At 36.3% G+C, this 18,531-nt stretch overlaps 1 protein-coding gene across 6 annotated transcripts in view; it reads left to right on the top strand.

The window, feature by feature from the left end:
- Window positions 1-16,971, top strand: part of LOC128203252 (eukaryotic translation initiation factor 4 gamma 1-like) — a 42,346-nt gene extending 25,375 nt beyond the window's left edge. For all 6 annotated transcript variants that reach the window (XM_052904571.1, XM_052904575.1, XM_052904574.1 and 3 more), the window contains 15 exons: window positions 732-878; window positions 1,343-1,422; window positions 1,953-2,109; window positions 2,813-2,917; window positions 3,923-4,061; window positions 4,607-4,746; window positions 4,913-5,049; window positions 5,374-5,538; window positions 6,069-6,264; window positions 6,965-7,134; window positions 7,677-7,881; window positions 9,265-9,360; window positions 9,667-9,889; window positions 12,873-13,019; window positions 13,706-16,971. In XM_052904571.1, the coding sequence (XP_052760531.1) occupies window positions 732-878; window positions 1,343-1,422; window positions 1,953-2,109; window positions 2,813-2,917; window positions 3,923-4,061; window positions 4,607-4,746; window positions 4,913-5,049; window positions 5,374-5,538; window positions 6,069-6,264; window positions 6,965-7,134; window positions 7,677-7,881; window positions 9,265-9,360; window positions 9,667-9,889; window positions 12,873-13,019; window positions 13,706-13,872 (2,274 nt within the window). In that variant the 3' untranslated portion in view covers window positions 13,873-16,971. The remainder of the gene's footprint in view (window positions 1-731; window positions 879-1,342; window positions 1,423-1,952; window positions 2,110-2,812; window positions 2,918-3,922; window positions 4,062-4,606; window positions 4,747-4,912; window positions 5,050-5,373; window positions 5,539-6,068; window positions 6,265-6,964; window positions 7,135-7,676; window positions 7,882-9,264; window positions 9,361-9,666; window positions 9,890-12,872; window positions 13,020-13,705) is intronic.
- The last annotated feature ends 1,560 nt before the right edge of the window (window positions 16,972-18,531 follow it).

Below are 18,531 nucleotides of genomic sequence, written 5' to 3'. Positions count from 1 at the left end.
TCAAAATATGTCTGTTATATGATATACATTTGTTCAGATAATAATTCTGTCAATGATGATTGTTATCCCTGTCTGACATACAATGAAGACAATTCCTCGTTACTGACGACAGATATCGCTGGAAATATTTCAAAATATGTCTGTTGTATGATATACATTTGTTCAGATAATAATTCTGTCAATGATGATTGTTATCCCTGTCTGACATACAATGAAGACAATTCCTCGTTACTGAAGACAGATATGGCTGGAAATATTTCAAAATATGTCTGTTGTATGATATACATGTGTTCAGATAATAATTCTGTCAATGATGATTGTTATCCCTGTCTGACATACAATGAAGACAATTCCTCGTTACTGAAGACAGATATGGCTGGAAATATTTCAAAATATGTCTGTTGTATGATATACATGTGTTCAGATTATAATTCTGTCAATGATGATTGTTATCCCTGTCTGACATACAATGAAGACAATTCCTAGTTACTGACGACAGATATGGCTAGAAATATTTCAAAATATGTCTGTTGTATGATATACATGTGTTATACGCAAGCCCTGCGCTGGTGAAATGTCCTCTGGGCTTGCTTAAATTCTGGTTTTTATAGAGCATGGCTTGTTCAAATATGTAATGCCAAGCAATAGTATAAGAAATTAGGCTTTTTTGATCCAAAAGTGTCTGTCAGTTTTAATGACTGTATAATGCTCCAAATCTTATCCAATTTCAGTTTAAAGTCCAGTCAGAAACCAAGCCAGGCGAGATGGTGAACTTTCGAGCCGTGTTGTTGACGAGATGTCAAAGAGAATTTGAGAAAGACAAATCTTCGGAGGCCATCTTTGTCACCAGACGTGAGGAAATCGCTAAATGTGAAGATGTAAGTCTATTTGGATGACCATAGGAGATTAGCTTTAGCCAAAGTTCATTTACACTGATCAGTAACATGTTTAGTGGTGAAGTTGAATTCCAAGCATTTTGACCACAAGTCCTAAGGTGTGACTGGAAAAAATACTGGTGTTAGCAAAGTGAAAAAAGAATCAAATTGTAATCAAATTTGTATATCTTGTTTTGGCAAAAAGTGTATCTTTGGTCAAAATAACTTTAAAAAATGTGACTCAATTATTATTAAAAGGAATGAAAAATACACTTGACTGGGTTTTGTACTTGTCTGCTGAGAGGTTGGGAAATTTGGTTTCTAATTTTTTATAACTGGTTTTTTTTTGGCTCTGTTATGTAGCTGTATGTGTATTCATTTACATTGTTTTTGACAACCCGAGTTGCCCAAACCATTCCCAATAATGTTTGATCAATTTCTATTGTGATATATTTATTCTATTACAGGAAAGTAAAGCAGCGGAATTAAAAAAAGAATTAGAATATGAAGAATCTATGGCGAAACGGAGATCTCTAGGAAATATTAGGTAAGATCGGATTACTCTGTACATGTAGTATTGTGAAATTAAATATTAAAGGTAATGATCAGAACAGAAAATAAGCTTATTTTGTTGTATGCAACAAAGCATCTTATCATTTATATTATTATTATTATGCAGTGTTTTTATTTGACTGAAAATGGGGCCAAAATTTGGCAAAAATGCAACAAACTGCATTCCAGGAGCTTCTTAAAAGTAACGCTCATTGGTACATCATTTCATTAAGCCAACCTAAGCTAAGAAGAAAATAACACAATTAATACGTAAACCAAAATAGTCAGATTATCTTGATCCTGTTTTTCGGGAAATTGGGGCCTTTGGCCTTTTCATCAATCTTAGAAGAGATTTCAGTCCCAGGATAGATTTACAATGTACTGCACTGTTTAAAATTTCTCCAAAGGATTCTGGCTGACACTGCTGCTTGATGTTCAACACTTATTTAATTTGCTTAATTTTCTTAGCATTTTATGTATAGTAAGACTTCTTGTTCAAAACAACTTCCCTTTCTTCTTTTTCAGATTCATAGGAGAACTATTCAAGTTAAAAATGTTGACTGAAAATATTATGCATGATTGTGTGTTCAAATTACTACGGACTAAGGACCCTGAGAGTTTAGAGTGTTTGTGTAGATTATTAACCACTATAGGAAAAGAACTGGATACTGACAAGGCCAAGGTAGGTTACAGTACACTAAATTATTGTAGTTTCAGAGGGTTTTGTAATTAAATTATTACGATATAAACAAACAATGAATTATGCAATGGTATTGAAAAAACATGGATATATTGGATCCAAGTGAACCTGATTTAAACATTCTTTTGGTACTCTCATAAAAAACAGATCAAAAGTGATATTTGTCATCATGGAGGTTTAAAATGTAGGCTTTTAGTGATTTATCGTCGGTACATCTTTCATGTTCATTGAACAAAATATGGTTATCACTACGTTTAATTATATTTAATGGTATATATGCACAAGATCTGGTTATTATTGCAACATAATAATGTTGATGTATACAACACTAAAGGACTGCCCTCCCTGTTGTCACCTACAATATTTTTTTAGTTTTATTTTCTGCGTTTCTGTATATTGAGGATTTACAAAATTGACATTGTTGAATACTTCAGTGAGAAGTAAGTCTTCAAAAAACATGCCATCATATTTTTGTACATACTGTATATCAGGCCTAAAAAATTGTGTCTGGTTTGTGTTTCCCAAACCTACCTCTGAAATAGTTGCTGACAGTGCCTAGGGTGGAGTTGGGGGGGAGGGAATTTGTTTCAATATGTATTTCAAAAACTTAAATATTACATAATACTATTTCCTTATGATGAAAATAACATTCTTACATAAAGCCTGATTTTTCTTCTTTTTTCAGCCTCGTATGGATCAGTATTTCCAACAGATGACCAAAATAGCCAATGATAAAAAGAACTCTTCAAGAGTTAGATTTATGCTTCAAGATGTGATGGACGTTAGATTAGTAAGTATGACCTGTGATGGTATCGATTGTGTTTTTCAATGTTAATGACCAGTCTGAAATCTTAATTGTATAGCTCCCTGTCATATCCGTCATCAAAGAACATTGTTGGTGGAAAAAATGTAAGGCTTTGAACAGATTGACTTAGGAAAAAAAACACTAATGCAAGCATGACCTCCATTTGTGGCACTTATTTTGTAAAAAAAAATGTAAGAAAAGTGAATTTGAAGTATTTGTTGGCCATTCTGTCAATGATGATTGTTATCCCTGTCTGAAATTCAATGAAGACAATTCCTCGTTACTGACGACAGATATGGCTGGAAATATTTCAAAATATGTCTGTGTTATAAAACTTGAATATGATATACATGAGTTCTGATTATCATTCTGTCAATGATGATTGTTATCCCTGTCTGAAATTCAATGAAGACAATTCCTCGTTACTGACGACAGATGTCTTAAATTAGTTTTGTGTAATAAGAAATGTGTCTCTGTTATTATTCTGTCAATGAAGATTGTTATCCCTGTCTGAAATTCAATGAAGACAATTCCATGTTACTGATGACAGATGTCTTAAATAAGTCTTGTGTAATTAGAAATGTGTCTCCTGTTATTATTCTGTCAATGATGATTGTTATCCCTGTCTGAAATTCAATGAAGACAATTCCATGTTACTGATGACAGATGTCTTAAATAAGTCTTGTGTAATTAGAAATGTGTCTCCTGTTATTATTCTGTCAATGATGATTGTTATCCCTGTCTGAAATTCAATGAAGACAATTCCTCGTTACTGACGACAGATATGGCTGAAAACATTTAAGATATCATATGTCTTTGTAATAAGAAATGTGTGTTTCCATTATAATTCTGTCAATGATGATTGTTATCCCTGTCTGACATACCATGGAAGACAATTCCTCGTTACTGACGACAGATTATTTAAAAACAACGTTTCTATCCCTACTTATTTGCACCACATCATAATCCTTGTCCTGTTTGTCCCAACAGAACAAGTGGATACCACGACGTTCAGACAACAACCCCAAGACCATTGACCAGATCCACAAGGAAGTGGCCCAGGAGAAGCAGGAGAAGGCCCTTCAATCTCAACAATTACAGTTCCAACAGAAGTCACAACCCAGGGGAGGTATGTATTGTGGTATATGTAATTTTATTATTGATTATGATTATTGTAGAGAGTTTTTTTCCATCCTTAATGTCCATTTTACATTGATAATGATCCAAGAGGTTGTTTACACTTGTAACCAAAACTGATAATGTCCTTTGGTATCAATTTCCTAAGGACACGATATGTATTTTAATAATATTTGCACATTTTTAAATAGTTGGTACCCTCAGATGTTTTGCTGCAGACCCGTGGTTGTGAAATATGAGAATCCTGAGGGATGCACAGATAACTCCCTAGCAGATTTGATAATGAATCGCAACAATTAAACAATACTGGTGTTCTATTAGTAAAAAAAAATCGTCTTCATAATAGCATTGAATATGTTAATAAAAATGGTGACAAGAGTAAAAGTTTTACCTTTTTTTACCTCTGCCACTAACACAACCTGGTCATGATTGGGTTGGTTAATGGTTGAATAGTCTATGAATAAAACCAGCAAACAACAGTACTCGCCAATAAACTCTTGTATATGTACAAATTTATGCATCTGTATTATCTATTAGGTCGTCGTGGGCCACCAAGTGGTCAGATGGGAGGTGACCGAGGTGGACAGGGAAATGATGGTTGGAACACAGTGGGCAACCGAACACCGCTGAGATCAGTGGACCGATCTATAGACCCATCACGCATGAAAATTTCCAAGGTACCATTCAAGAATTTGGATTTTTATTAGACGGGCAACTTCTTTTTTAAGGCAGTTCTGTCAATTTATAAAAATAATCTTTAAGGTGTAAAGAAAATATTATTTAAATTGAAAAATGTCTAGTTGAAAACATCCAAATAATATTTGCATACTGTAAATCTTGCAGCAAAATGTGGATGAGTCGATACAGTTAGGCCCAGGTGGTGGTGCAGGAAGGTTCGCTGGCTGGGGTCGAGGTTCAACAGGAGGCACCTCTGGAAGGGCCTCCATGGAGAAGGAAAAACCCAGCACTCCAGCAAACAGGTAAGGGCTTATTATTTCTTATTCCAATACTGCAGCAAGGATAACTAGGGCAAAATTGTCAGGCTTTGTCTTATAGTCAAATAGCCTTTGGCTTGGGTTTAACCGTTTTACTTTGTGACATGTTGAGGAAGAGGAAGAAAAGAACATTTGAAATACCTTGCTCTGTTTTTAATGTAAAAGATTTACCTTGTTTTATGATTGAATGGAATGTATATGAATAAATAAGTGAAAGGAGAACAATGAGTCACTGTAAATTTAAACAATTGATAGTGCTGAACCTTGATGTTTTTCAAAAATCTGAATATATTTTCTATGTATTCACAGGTTCTCAGCGCTTAGTAAGCCTGAGGATGACTCGGGTCGGCGAATGATGGGCTCGAGCCCTTCACGGGGAGAAGGGCGTGGCAGGGGTGGGTTTGGGCGACCTCCGAACCTCAACGCCCGACTCTCACAGGAACAGGAGCGCGAGAAGGCTGTAGCTGCTGCCAAGTAAGGACTTTATAATGTTTTGGTAGGATGAATTGTTTAGTTCATATATTATATAATGTACGATTGTGAAGTTATGATAACTTTCACTAATTCACTCTGGCTGGTATGATGTTCCATGCATGTGTGTTCTTGTGTTGTGGGGGGAAAAACCCACTTGTCTAGCTTGGTGACCATTAACCAATGTCACGTGTGCCCAGGCCTGGAATTGAACCAGTGTCGCCTTACTGAGAAGCGAGTGTGATAACCAGGCAACTGGTTGAATAATTTGAAATGTTCATTCAAATTGTCTTTCTTTACACATTAACAAGAATCAAAATTGCAACTCGAAAGTTGATCTGTCATTTTGCTCTTGATTATAACTCCTGCAAGGAGGTAGATTCTGAAGGTTATTACTTGACAAAGTACTATGATAATACAAGATAAAATGTTAAGTTTTATTAATTTATACACAGTGTACCTTTTTGAATTTTACCTTGAGCATGATTATTTTGCAAATCTATATTAATCATATGTTATTTTACCATCAACAGGGCCATCGGAGCTGGTCAGCAGCCTGAAGATGCAGTGCGGGAGTCCAGAGGCCGAGGAAGGGGATCAGAGCCTCGGGTATCTGCGGAAACTGCAGTTGCCCCAGCATCCAGTACTGCGGCGGTGCTTTCAGACGATGAGATGGCGAAGAAAACCAAAGCAATTCTCGATGAGTACTTCCAGATATTAGACCGCAACGTAAGTGGTAGAGAGTGGTTAGCAGTAAGAGGATGAATGTGGTGTCCGCCTCATTAATCCTAAGAGGTTTTGGGTAGACCCGCTAGAGGAGCTTTAAAATGAGCATCTAGGGCCATGAAGTCTCGAGTTCAGACTCCAGATATCAAATAACATTTCATGACAACCTTCGAGTTGAGTATTAATGATGAAATTTGCGGAATTTTTTTACTTAATGAAATCGCACAATTCTGTGTTATTTAATTGAAGTGATTTTCTTAAGTTGAGTCAAGACTGGGTTTTGTGACTGTTGCGATGGGCCAGGGCCATTTTTCAATATAACTCCTTTGGCTGCGTTCTATAACAAACTTACATGTTTAACTTAAATTTTAAGAGTACAATCTCTGTGTAGAATTGATTGGCCAATCGAATGAAACTAAACATTGAGGCATGACCAAGGATAAGAGTTAGATTGAATACTAGTCCGGTACAGCATTCAACCAAAGATACAAACTTTTTATCTGTCTAGCTAATAACAAGTAAATATATCAGTCAATAAGCACATTTCTTACAGCATCAAATATACACTGCTTTGTCCCTGCACATATTGTAACTGGTAATGAGATTCTAATTTATGTTTCATTACTAATAGTGTAGCTGTAATGCACTTTACCAATGGTATTTTATTATGAAAAGCTCATGATTTTTAAAACTTCTTTTTCAGGAGGCGACATTATGTGTAAAGGAGTTGTCGCCAGAAAACCATCACCACTTTATCTATCACGCCATAAACCATGTACTTGAGCGGTCGTCCCAGGCACGGAACAAGACCGGACACTTGTTACACGATCTCGTCAATAAAAATGTTATATCTGTGGATAACTATATCAAAGGGTAAGAAACGGTTGCTATAAATTCTATTGAAAATTATACCTCACATTCCTGGTGAACTCATATGATTTTGATATCATTTGAAAGTGTCAAGGCGACTATAACTTAATTGCTAGATTTTCATCCCGGCCCACCTTTTTAATGCCCCTTAATTTTAATTGACCCAATAAAAAATGCTGTATCTGCGTATCGATCCGTTACTCTCTGTGAGCAGCGTTTATTCATGCATACGGTGTTGATGTATAACATTCACCTGTAAAAGGACATTATGCTTTTGTTCGTTTAGAAACACATGTTATGCAAAAGAAAGAGCATAAACTCATATTCAACGGCCTTAAACCATTAAAAAATATTCAAATGGAACTTTGTATATTTGTTCCCAGGAGACAGTACACATGTGGCAAGCAAGGCCTGTAACTATATTAAATAATTGTCGAGTTAAACCTCTTGTTTGACTGTTAATATAAAACAGACAAGCAATGGTGGCTTACACCAGAGCTCGTTAATCAAAGAACTTACTGTCTAACCACCACCATTTTCTCTAGGTTAGTGGAGGTCCTTGAGTTCGCGGAGGACCTAGAAATCGACATTCCGAAGATCTGGCAGTATTATGGTGAGCTGATCAGCCCCATGATCCAGGACGGCAGCATGTCGCTGTCCTTCCTGAAGAATGCTGTCAAGCCCCTTATTGCCAATAACAAGGCTGGGGTATTATTGGCCGAGGTGCTACACGATGCTAGTCATAGAGAGGTAAGACCCTTATATGATCTTACGGAAATTTTCGTTGAATGTTTGATGACATTTCCTATTGGTACAAAAGTAAAAAACAAACAAGGCGGTTTATGTATTGTTAATAGAAGTTGATGTTCAAGGTTTACTGAAATGCCCTGTTATTTTCACTGTTGCAAAAGTTATCATATACCATTTCTGTATAAATACATCATACAAATAGTTGATATTGAACTTTTTCAGAACATTTTTAATTCAATAAGAGATCTTCAGGCACCTTTAAAAGTCATGATCTAAAGATATTTGGTTTTACACTTCCACTCCATTACAAGATAATCCAGAAATCTTGACCATCTATAATATCTTTACCTCGCACTAACTAAGCCAGTTGGCTGGCTAGACGTCGCCAGGCAATGACGTACGGTGCACACATCAACTGGAAACCCCTTACAATCTGACAGTGGAAATAACACTGTAAGGTGTCAGGGTTTGCACATGATGAAAAAATAATGACTAATTGTCTTCCTCTGGTTGACTGTGCCATACTTTATGATTGACTTTTCGGTAACCCAACTCAATCTTGTCCTGTTCCTTATCTTAACCTCGCACTAACTAAGCCAGTTGGCTGGCTAGACCTTGTCAGGCAATGACGTACGGTGCACACATTAACACGAAACCCCTTGACAGTCTGACAGTTAAAATGTTACACTGTAAGGTGTCAGGGTTTTGCACATCAGAAAAGAAACAACACAATTTTAGACTGTGCTATGCCTTAAGATTGGCTTTCAATGAATTCTCCTGATCTCGGCTTGTCCCATGATATCTTAACATCGCACTAACTAAGCCAGTTGCCTGGCTAGACTTCGCCAGGCAATGACATACGGTGCACACATTAACTGGAAACCCACTTACAATCTGACAGTGGAAATAACACTGTCGGGTGTTGGAGATTTGCATACATACACTTGTATTTCAATAAATAAATGAAGCACTCCATTTAAAAACATTTTCTACTTTCACTTCTATATGCCTTTAAATTCCCTACTTTTCCCTACTTCTTAAAAAAAATATGCTCATACTTTTATCTCTAATCTATTGTTATTGGTCACTTGCAAGCCTGTATTATTGCTATCTTACCTTTTTCTGTCTATTCATAAGGTCACTCGCTTGTGAGTTCTGGACCCTCTGGTCAGACTTGTTCTACAAGTGTTTTATTCAATATTGTATCCTCTGTATAAACATTTTATACAATCTAATCCCCTATTTTCTCCTATTTCAGAGACACAAAATGGTCACATGTGTTTTCTGCAATATAAGCCCCTATTTTTAACCTTTAGTAATGGAATCTAAACCCTATTTCGTTCTGGATGCTTTCTAACCCACAATTTTCTTCCTCTATTTTAGGGACACAAGAAGATTGCTGGTCTATGGACAGCTTCTGGACTGACCTGGTCCGACTTTGTGCCCAGAAACCAGATCGAACAGTTCCTTGCTGATAAGGTATAGAATGATGTAGGGTTACCCTGAAAAAATGCAGTTAGATTAAAAAACAAAACAAAAAACATTATTTCTTTATTGTGAACTTTGGATGTTTGTAGTACAAGATACTGCACCAACCATTGATGAAGTATATGCAAAGAAAATTCAAGACACATAAGTTTTAAGATATTTTAAGAGATAATTTGATGTCAAGTATGGACTTGTTTCTCTAATTTGTAAAACTGAAAGATGTGCCATGTCCATTCTTTGTCAATAAAGTGCGCTATTTGAGTGATCGATATTAATGACCTTTGTTACCATTGGTAGGGTCTGGAGTACACCAAGGGTGGAGATAGCGCCCCCACCACGCCCACAACTGGTCTTCCACTGACAGAAATCGCAGATCGACTCCACGATCTTATCAATGCGCGACGGGAAGATAACGAGACGGTGTTTGATTGGATTGAGTCAAACGTTGATGAACCAACCACAAAAAAATCCCAGTTTATACGGGTGCTTATGAGTGCAGTGTGTCAAAGCGCCATTAAAGGTAGGCATGAATTCAAAACCGGTTTAGTAGAACAGTCGCATACATTAAAGCTTATCTAGGAAAACCCCATTGTCACTAGGTGTGGCTTATCTGGCCACAACTTTACGACAGCAAAGGGCAGAATAATATGATCGGAAGCTGGAGGCTGGCCTATACTTGGGCCATCTTCTTTACCATCCAACTTACATTAGTGTTGATAGAGCTGAAATAAAGCCAAATGCATACCCAAGTGATAGTGTTTTGGGATGGTTATCACATGTGTCATAGATGGGCAGAAAACCCCCAGATAAGGAGCTGGAGGCTGGCTTACATGTTGGCCAACTTCTTTACCATCCAACCTACATTCTAACATAACAAGCTAAAATAAATATTTTGAGGGGAAAACAAGCAAGTACACCCCCATTGTATATTGTTGTGGCCTACATGGTCTCCACATACGCACAGAAATGGGCAGAATAATATGATCGGAAGCTGGAGGCTGGCCTATACTTGGGGCATCTTCTTTACCATCCAAACTACATTCAACATAATCTGGTTGAAATTGATATTGTGATGCGAAAAACAAGCAAGTACACCCCCATTGTATATTGTTGTGGCCTACATGGTCTCCACATACGCACAGAAATGGGCATAATAATATGATCGGAAGCTGGAGGCTGGCCTATACTTGGGCCATCTTCTTTACCATCCAACCAACATTCTACCTAATCTAGCTGAAATAAATATTGTGAGGGGGGAAAACAAGCTGGTATACCTCTATTGTATATTGTTGTGGCCTATTTGGTCGTCACAAACACATGGAAATGGGCAGAAAAAACCTAGGTTGGAAGCTGGAGGCTGGCCTATTCTTGGGCCATCTTCTTTACCACCCAACCTACTTTCTTGTTGATATAGCTGAAAAAAATATTGTTAGGGGAAAACAAGCGTGTATACCCCTATAGTATATTGTTGTGGCCTAATTGGTTTCCACAAATACACAGAAACGGGCAGAATAATATGATAGGAAGCTGGAGGCTGGCCTATACTTGGGTCATCTTCTTTACCATCCAACCTACATTCAACATTATCAAGCTGAAATAAATAATGAGAGAAAAAAACAACACAAGTACACCCCCATTGTATATTGTTGTGGTCTGTCTGGCCACCACTTGATGACAGTAAAGGGCAGAATAATATGATAGGAAGCTGGAGGCTGGCCTATACTTGGGCCATCTTCTTTACCATCCAACCTACATTCAACATAATCTGGTTGAAATTGATATTGTGATGCGAAAAACAAGCGAGTTCATCCCCATTGTATATTGTTGTGGTCTATCTGGCCACCACTTGATGACAGTAATGGGCAGAATAATATGATAGGAAGCTGGAGGCTGGCCTATACTTGGGCCATCTTCTTTACCATCCAACCTACGTTCAACATAATCTGGTTGAAATTGATATTGTGATGCGAAAAACAAGCGAGTTCATACCCATTGTATATTGTTGTGGTCTATCTGGCCACCACTTGATGACAGTAAAGGGCAGAATAATATGATAGGAAGCTGGAGGCTGGCCTATACTTGGGCCATCTTCTTTACCATCCAACCTACATTCAACATAATCTGGTTGAAATTGATATTGTGATGCGAAAAACAAGCGAGTTCATCCCCATTGTATATTGTTGTGGTCTGTCTGGCCACCACTTGATGACAGTAATGGGCAGAATAATATGATCGGAAGCTGGAGGCTGGCCTATACTTGGGTCATCTTCTTTACCACCCAACCTACATTCAACATAATCTGGTTGAAATTGATATTGTGAGGGGAAAACAAGCAAGTAAACCCTAGCTGTATATTGTTATGGCTTATTTGATATCCACAAACACGCAGAAAAGGGCAGAAAAATGTGATCGGAAGCTGGAGGCTGGCCTATACTTGGGTCATCTTCTTTACCACCCAACCTACATTCAACATGATCTGGTTGAAATTGATATTGTGATGCGAAAAACAAGCGAGTTCATCCCCATTGTATATTGTTGTGGTCTGTCTGGCCACCACTTGATGACAGAAAAGGGCAGAATAATATGATCGGAAGCTGGAGGCTGGCCTATACTTGGGTCATCTTCTTTACCATCCAACCTACATTAGTGTTGATAAAGCTGAAATAAAGCCAAATGCATACCCAAGTGATAGTGTTTTGGGATGGTTATCACATGTGTCATAGATGGGCAGAAAACCCCCAGATAAGGAGCTGGAGGCTGGCTGACACGTTGGCCAACTTCTTTACCATCCAACCTACATTCTAACTTAACAAGCTAAAATAAATATTTTGAGGGGAAAGCTAGCAAGTAAACCCCCATTGTATATTGTTGTGGCCTACATGGTCTCCACATACGCACAGAAATGGGCAGAATAATATGATCGGAAGCTGGAGGCTGGCCTATACTTGGGTCATCTTCTTTACCACCCAAACTACATTCAACATAATCTGGTTGAAATTGATATTGTGAGGGGAAAACAAGCAAGTAAACCCTCCATGTATATTGTTGTGGCTTATTTGATAACCACAAACACGCAGACAAGGGCAGAATAATATGATCGGAAGCTGGAGGCTGGCCTATACTTGGGCCATCTTCTTTACCATCCAACCTACAGTCCCAAACATTGAGCTGAAATATATATTGTGAGGGGAATACAAGCAAGCATTCCCTTATTGTATTATATTGTTGAGGCCTAGTTGGTCTCAACAAACATGTAGAAATGGGCAGAAAAACCTAGATCGGAAGCTGGATGCTGGTCTATACTTGGGCCATCTTCTTTACCACCCAACCTGTTCAAACTTTGAATAATTGTACTGTTCAATCAATAAAATATGAAGAAGGCCATTACAAACAAGTGGACCTGAACATTGATTTCAATATATTATTTTAGAACACAACCTGTAGATTTCAGGGTAATTTCATTTATTTACAAGATTGAGCAACCATTTATGTTTGTTTTCTAGGTGAAAAGGGCAAGGAGAAGTTAGAACCGAAAGACATCAGCAGTCGCAACGACCTGCTACAAAAGTACCTCGACCACAAGCCTGTGTTTGAACTACAGGCACTGTTTGCTTTGCAGGTGCTTGTTACCAGGCTGGAACACCCACAGGGTATGTATTGAACAAGATAATCATTACTCTATTGGGTTCCATTAGACACATATTTTAAACCACATAAAAAAACAGCTATAAATTGGCTTCATTTCCTCTGAAATTATGTTTTTGAAAACCTGCTGTTTCCCACATGCTTTTAAATTATCCTTTTAAAGTGGTCATTCCTTAGTTGCCCCATCACAAGGGACAGGTATAAGATAGTGAGGTTTAAGTGACTGTTACATGTTTCAACTCTGATATTCAAACCTGTCTTCCAATTGTACCATGTTTCATCAACTATATTCAAGCATATTTTCCCATAATATCAACTAAATTAAAGTATATTTTTGCGTACTATCGCAAATATTCAAGCGTATTTTCCCATACTATCAACTATATTCAAGTATATTTGCCCTTAGCAATAAATATATTCAAGCATATTTTCCAATGCTATCAAAATATTCAAGCATATCCCATCCTTTCAAAATATTCAAGCATATTTTCCCCGTACTATCAACAATATTCAAGCATGTTTTCCCATCCTACCAACAATATTTAAGCATGTTTTCCAATCCTACCAACGATATGAAAGCATACTGAAAACATCCTACCTAGGATATTCAAGCATATTTTTCCATTATATTCAAGCATATTTTCCCTGACTATAAATGATGTTCAAGCATATTTTCCCATACTATTTCCAGGTTTACTCCGGGGTTTCTTCGACATTCTTTATGACGAGGATATAATCACAGAGGACGCGTTCATTGAGTGGGAGAGAAGTGAGGATGAGCCGGAGGGGAAGGGGACAGCCCTTAAACAAGTTGTACAGTTCTTCACATGGTTGAAAGAAGCTGAGGAGGACAGCTGAGGATTGCTCAATGCTTAGGATTAGGATTAACATTTAAGTTTAACACATGTATGCATATAAATCTTGAGATTGAGTTTAGGGTTTTTGTCAGACATGAATAATAATCTCAAGATTAAACTTAAAGTTAGGTCAAGTTACGATCTGTGATTATGTTCAATTGATTACACTTAATGTAAGGACATTTGTGATGTGTGATTACTCCTGGGGTTCATCATAAAGACAGGTTATGAATGTATAAATACCAGATTGTTCAAACAAGATTTTTATACACCATAGATTTATTATTATTAACTGTTTATAGATTTATATATTTCTAGCTACACGTTAGGGTTGATGGTGATTTGCTGGTGTGGCAAATCTTATCAAACTGTAGTGAGAGTGGAGAGGAATAAGGTATTTTGTACCACAGTAGAATGGAAACTTGTTAACCTGTATTTATGTAGTTTCTTCCAATGATGAAACTTCTGTTCATTTGTTGTAAAAAGAAACTTGTTATAGTTTAATGGAAGTGAAATTTACACTCCAGGAAATTACATTGCAAAAACAAATATGCCGAACGAAAATGGCATTGATTGTGTTTTTGTAAGTTCTTGTGCAAAATGCTCCTTTTGGCAGTATGCCGTTAAAATGTACATATTATTTATGTCAACCCAATATAATTGTTCTAATGTCATATTTGTTTAATGGTTTTACAAGAAAGTTTATCAAATTCTCCTGTATGCCTTTGCAAAATCTTGAGAACCATTCTTTGTTGTTAAATATTTTCTGTTGTTTCCTAATCAAGAAGTCAATTTATTCATCACAGGATGCTGTTTTATTGTTGTTGTTCATCCTTTTGATGAAAACTTCTAAATTTAAAGGCTGAATGCCAAATCAGTCACTTGTATTGAGCAATCCTTTACTGTTCTCCTCCAATGAAGGCCTGGGAATAGACAAAGAGCCAGGAGCCAACTAGACAAACGGCTTAGCATATACCTGGTAGAAAAGCTAAGCGCCTGACTAGCAAAGGAGCTGAGGCAAATACCTAGCGCAAGAGCTAGCCGCCCAACAGGTCGGGGCACATCACTAGCGAGAACTGAGGCACGTAATAAGCAAATTGGGCTGAATTCCCAGGAAATGCATCACCACAAGTCGTAATTACTCGACTGTTTAACATAAAGCTGCTTCTAAATTATTTGAGCCATGAAGGCTGTAAACTAGAGCTACTATGTTCTTGTGTTGTAAATGTTGAAATGACAATTGTGATATTGGTGTAAAGAATTGTTTTTTTTGTGCATGTTTTATAGACTGACATAAATTGAGATAGAACTGAATATTTGCAATGTTGTATAATGGGAATATTTGTGAATTTACCGCATATTTTTGCCATAAAGAAAATTAATAAATATATTGAAGCAGGCCATCTCAATAGATTGTGACTATTTCAAGTACATTTGTGAATAATATAAGAGAAAAAAAATCTGTTTCACCATTGAAACTGCAAAAATATAGTGTATATCTCCATATTGCAAGATATGGATCTCTGCCAAATTTGTAATATAATCATTATTTCATCTTTATTCTTATGAAATGTAATATATGTTGTTTATTTATTTATAATTTTTGTTACAAGTGCTGACGCTTATGCCATTTACCTTTAAACCATTTTTGTTTATGTATCTATCACGTTCAATACAATGTGTGTATAAGGGTACCAATGCAAAGACAGATTCTGTAATAATTCTAAAATGTGAGGTCTTAAAAGGGTTACATGTTGCTGTATGTGTACCAGATGATAAAATGGGTAGAAGCAAAACTGTATCAGCTGAAAGTAATGGTGTTTAGAGTTAATACAACGTTTTTTCAGCCAATTAAAAATATCAATTAATTATCCTTAAATTCGAGATGGCAATGACTGTGTGAAATTTTGAAGTATTTCAGGCATTTGGAGAGTATTAGGAATAAATGGTCACATGTTTGGCTTGAATGTAGTTACGTAGTGAATGTAGTCGATCTAACATCAAAAAGAAGCATCAAATTAATTAATGTATATGTGAATATTATTCAGAAATCAACATGTACATTAAATCTAATTTATTTGGTGCTATTTCTTATACTCAATTTCATTGTCTTTGAATGCCTTATTTTGCAAATTTCTATCTTAAATATGCACTTGAATCATCATTCATAGTTAAGTTGAGCAAGCCATCTTGTTTAAGGCAAAATCAAGATTACCCCCATCTTCATGTATATAAACAGGCATGACCCTTGTCTACATGTATATAAACATGTATTCATCATCTGTTACGTGTAATGATCATAAGTTACACGGCATTTATTGTTGTTTCATTCTGCAAAAATGCATCTGGTGTTCTGTCTGAATGCTTTCATCTGTCAGATTCATAATGCATTGAAATTGTTTTTTGGTTGTCTTTAATCACATGTTTACGATCTTAATGAAAGACATTCACTACCATTCATTTCTCTACTTGAAAGGGACTCGTTTACAATTTATAGGGTCAGACATCAGAAAAATTAACTTGTGTATAAATATTTTGTAAAAATCAAAAAATATCACAAAAATTATATAAGAGCTATAGCATTGACAGTTATTATAAATTATGACAGAAAATGTGTTATTCTGCCCCAAAAACATGGCTAATGTCATTGAAAATTTAATGACTTCAGGCTTGGATTTACAAAATTAAGTTAAGAGATTCTCTGGTGTGTTTTTTCATAGAAGGAAATAAAATAATTGGTTGAACAAAAAATGTTACAAATTTAAAATCTGAATGAGTTCCTTTAATATCAATACTGCATTTAAAGAACACCATGTTTTTGTAAATGATCATGTGAAAATTGATAATTTCATACTGGCATGTGTATTGCTTCCACAGATGTGGATTATAGTCAATTTTTGTTGGAAATAATATCATTGCAAACAAGCTTGCTCTATCTCAATTTTATGTATATAAATGATTGTTTGATTCTAAAAGGAAAGACACTATGTTTAATCAGAAATGAAAATCAAACAAAATTGATGAGATCGCGATAAAATCAAGCTTATCAGACATTTTGTTAGGAAAAATGTTTTTTATTAATTAAACGCAATTAAAAAGACGTCCCATGTTGTATGATAGTTGTACAGATAATGGCGTGCAAAATAGTAGAGAAAATTAGTTTATATTCACAGCTGTGTCCAAGTGGCTGCTGCTTCATGTAGAAAAAAGTTCATGTCTCAATTTCTTGACTCAGCATTCTGTAACGGTGACAATGGTTTAGTTGTACATATACGCTAGTGGTATAAAGGAATGCCTTTTTACCCAAGATGGGACGGGCTCAATCCCCACCCTATTCATTATAATTCTTGGCCTTGGTCATAGTCTCTCTAACACTGATTCCATCCCGCCTTTCGGCCAATTGATTTTAAAGTCATGACAAAACACTCTGATTCTACTCTCAGATTTAAGATAATTCTAAGTTGGGTGTTGAATACTGCTCCAGTACTTGTATCCACCCAGGCAATGGACCAGCCAATCATATCCAGTGATCCGTATCGGCTATAGCTTTTAAAACAATCATACCATGAAAGATCCCACATAAGATATAAACTTGACAGGATACAAACTGGATCATTGACTGGTAACCTACTCCTAGTATATGCATGTAAGATTCAATTTAAACAAAACATATAAGAATCTGCTGGTCAAAAATAATCTCTGTTAAAACACAAGTAATATCAACTTTTGGACAGAAGTTTATTCTGAATGTAACCTGTTGAGTGAGATACCCATCTGTATGAATCTTGCATTGATACCTCGCATTAATTGGATTACTACAGCAGTTCGCCAATTGTGATTATGCACAGTTTCTTTTTCTGCAGATATGAAGTAAGCAAGTAAGATCACTATTTAATATGATGGCCTTATACTGGATTTTAAGTATTAACTTCATTCATAGCCCTATTGATTTTTCCCCCAATTGTTAGTTCTCGCACAAGGTGCATTGGTATTTATTTATCCTTCCACCAACCCTTCGATTACCTTCAGGGCTTATGAGCCATCTTAGTTCATATGGGTATAGGCACTTTTGGTAATCGATGGACTGAATTACAGTAGCAGCCACTTGGTAATTCTATATTTCGAGGGCTCTGAGCGAGACCGATTCAACTCGATATAAAAATAGATTAGAAAGAGCTAGGTCGGTCATACTCTGTGCCCTTGATTTGTTGAGAATGACTGCCATTTAGATGGTCCTGTATATTTGTTAAATCATGTGTACTTGTTGATCAAAGTGTATATGTGAAAAAAATGGAGAGAGAAAACTGTTGACTGCTCCATGTTAATTTTGTTGAAAACTTCCCATGTTTTGTAACGGTTTGGCATGGTTGACCACAGGGAGAAATATGTCTGGTGTAAAGTAAAACAGATAAAATTGCAGGCTTTTACTTGTGGTCAATTATGTATTTAACTGAATGTTTATTTCGAGTTGTTTTACTCTATGCTGATCTATGTATTATTGCCGCTATTCACAATGTGTGATATTTATAAGCAGAGGTTAGGCGATAAACTTCTGTCATGATGAAAAAAAAGGTAAAGGAAAAATTAAAAAAAAAGAACTCAACAACTGTTTGTTTTTGTATTTCATTTCTATGAGGTAAAAACACATGCAACACTCTCA

The sequence above is a fragment of the Mya arenaria genome, chromosome 9 (genome assembly GCF_026914265.1).
Source record: "Mya arenaria isolate MELC-2E11 chromosome 9, ASM2691426v1".
Taxonomy (NCBI): domain Eukaryota; kingdom Metazoa; phylum Mollusca; class Bivalvia; order Myida; family Myidae; genus Mya; species Mya arenaria.
The sequence above is the reverse complement of the archived record's forward strand: the minus strand, read 5'-3'. Positions and strand labels throughout refer to the sequence as shown.